Genomic DNA, 6,244 nt, shown 5'->3' with positions numbered 1-6,244 from the left:
TTTTGACTCATGACTTGGCGGTCGAAATTGGCGATCGATCTAATATTTGAAGTCTAAATGACAACCATGTTTCGAAACGAACAGATATTCACTTTACAGCACGTAATTGATTGAATTGACTCTGGTATTCCTCACGTGTATCGCGCTAGCATATATTTCAGCAATGCTCAACCCCCACCTGGCATGAGCGTTCTGCCTGGAAGATAAAATTATGGTAAACTCGTGACAGATAAATCTCTTAGAAAATTATTATTTGTCCTACTCCGTAGTGCTTATTCTTTATTTACTCGATGAAAGAAGAACTAGAATCTTACTCGGTTCTTACCCTCTTCTTCTGTTCCCCATTTTTTCAAGAAGTATCACCATCCTCTAGCGCCTCCGCCAAATGACCGACAGTAACCATCTACTCGAATGATACACAGGTAGTAGTAGATAAACGCCACCGAGTTGATTGAGATATTCTACTAGTAGGCTGATGACTAACTTCTAAACTCCAACTACTGTACCAGTTATCGGTAGACTATCTAGAATACAAATTCAAGCACTGAACCGTGAACTGATGGGCTTGAGCTTTCATGCTGAAAAACTGACCCACATTGCTCCTTCTAAGACGCTGGCTGACAACGATTCACTTCAAGCATCTGAGCCATTACGCTCGCTCGCTCACGCGATCAAAGCCATCCCGTCATGGATACTGTGCAACGGCAATGCTACTACTCTTAATATGAGAGAAGAGTGATCTGAAAGGTAATCGAATCGAAGAGATTGATTTAATTGATCAATAACTTTTTGGGCTAGCAGATATAACAGGGTATTCGGAGATATTATAGCGGTGGTCAATTGCGCTGAACCACGTGCAAATGAGTTACTATGACTCAGTCTGTGAGAGAAGCTTGGCATTACTGTGCCAACGGTAGACTCTTACACTCTTAGGTCATGGACCAGATCGTCAGCCAACAGCGAGTCCCTGTCAGCGACAGCCTAATGAGCCGCCCAGCGTGCCCGTGGCATTTACAGGATACATGGTGTATCCGTGCAGAAATTAATTAATCGACAAACTTGTGGTGTTCAACGACCTGTGTATCCTTTAGCTGTTCGTCTGCAGGTAACGCGGTGGATACAGTCGCCTCGCTGTTCGAAACTGGGCATGACACACATCCCACATCGTCGTGCAGACGGACACTTCCATGACGGCTATACACATCTTGGCCATCCTACGCACCGAGAGATCAGATAATCAGGACTCGGTTGCTATCAGCATCACGGCGTGACGCCAACATCAAGCGCTGCGTTTCCTCCACGCAGGATAATTTTCTCTATTCAACGGACACTTTCGAATTGGGCGACTTCTCCTCACTCATTGTATTCAAATGCTTTGGCCATTCCTTCTGAGTGCCCTGGCCGGCGTCCTGTTGGCCTCCCAGGAAGCTTCGGCCGCCTGCAGTAGCTGGTCGAACAGGTATCAGACCAACCTCAAGGGAGTTTGCGTCTGCAATGCAACTCAATGTGACACAGTCTCCAAAGACTACAAGAGCTTGACTCCAGGACAAGTTGGTGTGTACACATCGTCAAAGGCTGGCGATCGCTTTGCGTACAAGGTGGTGAACGTCGACGCTACAGCTGCAAGCAACCCCACGTACACGATCGATGTCTCGACGCAGTACCAGACGATACTCGGCTTCGGAGGATCCTTCACGGACGCGGCGGCTATCAACGTGTACAAGCTGTCGTCCACTTTGCAGCAGATGGTACTGGACCAGTACTACTCCGACAAGGGACTGGAGTACTCGCTGGGTCGTGTTACTATCGGTTCCACGGATTTTTCCACGAGTATCTACTCGTACAATGACAACCCGGGAGATCTGGCCCACGAGAAGTTCTCTATTGATGTGGATAGAAAGTCGAACAAGATCGATTTGATCCAACGCGCTCTTCGGACCTCGACGCGTGATGTGAAATTATTTGCATCTTCGTGGGCTCCTCCTGCTTGGATGACGACGGAGAACACGACGATTAACTGTGCGCTCAAGGGCAAACCCGGTGAGGAGTACTGGAAGTCGTTGGCTCTCTACTATTCCAAGTTTTTCGACGAGTATAAGACCGAGGGCATTGATTTCTGGGCTATGACGGTACAGAACGAGCCCACTAAGTCCATTCTTCAGACGTCGGCGTGGCAGTCGCTGCGCATGTCCGCAGAGGTGCAACGAGACTTTGTCAAGTTGGATCTTGGTCCTACTATGGCCAAGAACCACCCTGACCTCAAGATCATCGCTGGCGATGACCAGAAGTCCGGTATCCTGGACGAACTGGCTCCGTTCGAAGACCCTGAGTCACTCAAGTACATCAGTGGTCTGGGTGTCCACTGGTACCGCAACTTGGACTTCTTTTTCTTTGGAATTGGCGGCGACTTCGACAAACTGTTGACGTTCCACAATAAATTCCCGAATGTTTTCATGCTTGCGACCGAGGCGTGCGAGGGATTCCTCCCGAGCTGGCTGGGTACAGGCTCGGGTCCGTCTCTAACGGACGCCGACAAGAGCTGGTCTCGTGCGGAGAACTACGGCCACGACATCATCGAAGACATCAACAACTTTGTCACTGGATGGACCGACTGGAACTTGGTACTGGATACCGCTGGTGGCCCCAACTGGGCCAAGAACTTCGTCGACGCTCCTATTCTGGTGGACGAAGTCAGCGGCTCTGAGTTCTACAAGCAGCCGATGTTCTACATGATGGGCCACTTCTCCAAGTTCGTCCCCGCCGGCTCGCGTCGCATCGAGTTCCCCAAGACGAAGACTCTCAGCAATTTCCACCGCACCGCGTTTGTGACGCCGGACAACAACGTGGTGCTGCAGTTCTTGAACCGCGACAATTCCGATGTCACCGTGAGTGTGAAGCAGACAGACGCTAAAACCTTCACGCTGAACCTGCCGGGTCACTCGATGCAAACTGTGATTCTTCCTGCATCTGACGCCACCAAGATCCAGTCGTAAGCGTGGAGAGTGAGCTTTATAAATCTTCACGTGCCTTGATACTGGAAATACTCCTTATGAAAGAATGAAAAACTGTTTCTCTTTAAAGAGAAAACAATTGCAGTGAATTACTCCATCTACATTTTCTTTGTTTAAGAAAACACTTATTAAACTGATTAAATTTTATCCTTGATATGTAGCAGAACCAGTTAAGAGTCCATCCACTTCACAAACAATTAAAGTATCTTCGGCACACCCGTATAACAGCATACTAAGAAGTGCACTCACTTGTACGAACAGGGTTCACTGCTGTATTATTCATTGTCCTTGACGTTCCACTAACTAAAAAGGGAAGGCGTTCTTCAGTCTTTGCATGAAGATGTCGTCCTTGAATGGCACTTCGTCCTTGTTCGTGAGCCACACGTTGCCGTCAAGTGCGTCGCTGTTCAGTGTATCGCGAGCAGCGACTGTCAACTGGTCCCAAGTGATGAGGTCCTGGGTCTCACCATGCTCCTTCGTGAGCTGCAACGCCGCCTTGTTGCCCATAAAACTGAAATACGAGTCGAGTTTGATACTCGACCCGTCAACGTACTTGAGCATCGGGGGAGTAGCCTTCGCGTGACCAACACCCGCGGACATTGACACGCCCTGGATGGACGAGTTGGTCGAGGTGGCGCTGTCTGTCCATACGATCGCGTACTCCCAATAGTGACGATGGCCTGTTATACCGTAGCGGCCTTTAGGGAAGTACCAAGCGTACATGATAGCCCACTTCTCCTTGTACCAGGCCGAACGAGAGTACACTTGCGAGCCCAACGGCGAACCCGTGCAGTCTCCATCAACAGGTCCAGACCACTCCAGACCGCCACTAGCCGAGCCATTGGCTTGAACGGCAGGGTACGGGTGGCATCCATACGAGATGTGGAGCTGTGGTTTGTACTTGACAGCAGACTTCTGTGAGTCAGTGATCGGCTGCAGCTGGGCGAACGGCTGCACTTTGTCGTGGTTAACGCGACTGACTTTAGCGTTGACGGCGGCGAACGAAGCGATGGCTGCGACGAGGAAGGCGCGGAGGTTCATCTTGAGTGAAAGTCTTCGACTGGAGAATTGGTTGGTGCTTCGAAGGCGGCAGATTCAAAAGTGAGAAGGATAGCAACGATCGCTCTTTGCGGTATCCAACGTGCAGATCCGAGATGTACGAGCAGCAAACTCTATGATCCTCACTGTCACCGTCTCAGCAAGCTCGAATAGGAATGCTGAGCATGGTCTCCATTACCAAAAGAGCAGTCTGCTCATTTTGTAATGGAGACCTTAGATCTGATCGGTCTCGTTACTTGAAGTATTTGTGCAAGTCCCAGTCAACTTGACCGGCAAAGAATGCTCCAGTCCACATTTGCCAGAAATCAGAAAGTCGATTGTCGAGATAGAGCCGGCAATACGTGCACCTGAACAAGGATTTGAAACTAACCAAAGGTTCATTCGTCGGCAACAAAGTACATGCGTCGTAAGGGTAGGAATCTTCGAGTAGCATTGAATTGTAGGAACCCTGCGGTAGGTATACCACCCCAGGTTTTACTTACATGTACAACTACCTCTTGACAAGAGTCTTGTTACCTTCGCTAGAATGAAATGAGCAGTATGGTAGCTCGACTGAGTGCGTGCGTCCGTACACATGTATCCTTGTCACCTGATCTAATCGAATCGACATAACTTGAATGCACAAGCGAGCCAAGCCGCACAAAAGTGCAGCTCAGGTTTCATCTATTCCCGTGATTTCTTCGTTTACAGGAGAAACGCTATGTTGGTGCTGAAAAGTACTCATGAAGGAATCCAACATACATGTACCTTAGAGGAACTCATAGTTCAGCCTTGCCCAGCCATTGCTATCAATGCGAGTTATTGAAAGTGCAAGCTCTATAAAGCTATTCCGTTCAAGCAGATGTGGTATCGAGATATTTATTCTAAGCTTAAGAAAAAGTGGCAACTACAATCTGCATTCGATCAAAAGTTATGCTGCATTTGCAAACCCAGTCGCTCAAATAGAGCCAAACACACACAAAACAGCACAATTATGGATAGCGTTCTATTAAAGTATATTGGGGGTTGCACCCCCAGACCCGCATTACAAAAAAAATGCACTGGAGAGTGCAACGGCTCCGTTCGCTGGTGAGATCATGGCTAAGCCCACTTATGCAAATACTGAGCGGCCCTGCTTTGACGGCACCCCCCTCGGGTCTAACCCGCTCACTACCGTCTTCTATTAATGTGTGACCTAAACACTCTTTGTGAATTCCTGTGAGGTTTTGCGTGTTTGTATATCTCCTATTCATAAAAACGATGGTAACTCCCTGTCTAATCAGATCGAAACAGGTATAAGTTTTAACAGAGAGAAGGTGGATCACACATACAAATTTGCTAAGCGCACACAACATATAACAAGGTAAATGCACAGACCTCTACACACCAGTGCACGATCCCAATGACGTCACATTGAAATACCCTGACGTCGTTAGGCACGTCCGCCGTCGCCCTAACGCCAATCCATTCATTACAAAAACAACAACGACTCGGGCACTTCAGATCTTATGGCGCCGCACACTAACCACGTCACCGCGTCTGCGACTCACCATACAGATACTTCACCAACCGACGCGGTAGACGTAACTCTATAGGAGACAGAGGATGCCGATCCCCCGCAAGACTGATAAGGAGCCTATCCGCCACGAGTACGTCGGGATACCGACCTCCCTGCACGTGGTACCTCTGCTTCGCGCGGGCTATGAAAAGCGCCATGTATTTGAAGCAGCCCCTGCACCCGAAATTCTACAAAACAAGAAAGACATTGCTTTTTGTTAATATGTTTGGACAGCCAGATCTGGCCAGATTTGGAACAACGGTTACGTCGTTGGTGATATTGGCTTGGATGCCAACATCTGCAGGAAAGCCTTGAAGATATCCCAGTCCTTACCTTTAATTCAATATTCCGAAAAGCTTACCCAAAAAAAGTAGGACGAGTGACGCAGACCGATATTGCCACACTGCGTGAATCTGTCAAGGAGACCGAGGTGCGTTTCAATATAAATTCATTATAGCTACTTTTGCGCAGTGGGAGATTGCCGATGGCTTTTGGCACGCACTAACATCGCTCACTGGTGGAGATGCCCAAGCGGCTCACAAAGATTTTCCTACATTTGAGACTGCGCATGCTCAATTAAGGAAAGGCATGCCTCCTGCATTCGTGATCATGGCGTTCATGGGTGAAACGCCTCTAC

At 48.6% G+C, this 6,244-nt stretch overlaps 2 protein-coding genes across 2 annotated transcripts; one reads left to right on the top strand and one right to left on the bottom strand.

The window, feature by feature from the left end:
• The first annotated feature begins 1,324 nt into the window (after positions 1-1,324).
• PPTG_07665 (hypothetical protein) lies at positions 1,325-3,233 on the top strand. Its single transcript, XM_008901937.1, has one exon. The coding sequence runs from the start codon at positions 1,371-1,373 to the stop codon at positions 2,991-2,993; it is 1,623 nt and encodes a 540-aa protein (XP_008900185.1). The 5' UTR covers positions 1,325-1,370; the 3' UTR covers positions 2,994-3,233.
• On the bottom strand, positions 3,093-4,338 carry PPTG_07664 (hypothetical protein). The gene has a single exon (XM_008901936.1). The coding sequence runs from the start codon at positions 4,050-4,052 to the stop codon at positions 3,315-3,317; it is 738 nt and encodes a 245-aa protein (XP_008900184.1). The 5' UTR covers positions 4,053-4,338; the 3' UTR covers positions 3,093-3,314.
• Between the last annotated feature and the right edge of the window lie 1,906 nt (positions 4,339-6,244).

This window comes from Phytophthora parasitica (assembly GCF_000247585.1).
Source record: "Phytophthora parasitica INRA-310 unplaced genomic scaffold supercont2.12, whole genome shotgun sequence".
Lineage (NCBI taxonomy): Eukaryota > Oomycota > Peronosporomycetes > Peronosporales > Peronosporaceae > Phytophthora > Phytophthora nicotianae.
This window is presented reverse-complemented; position numbering and strand designations above follow the sequence as displayed.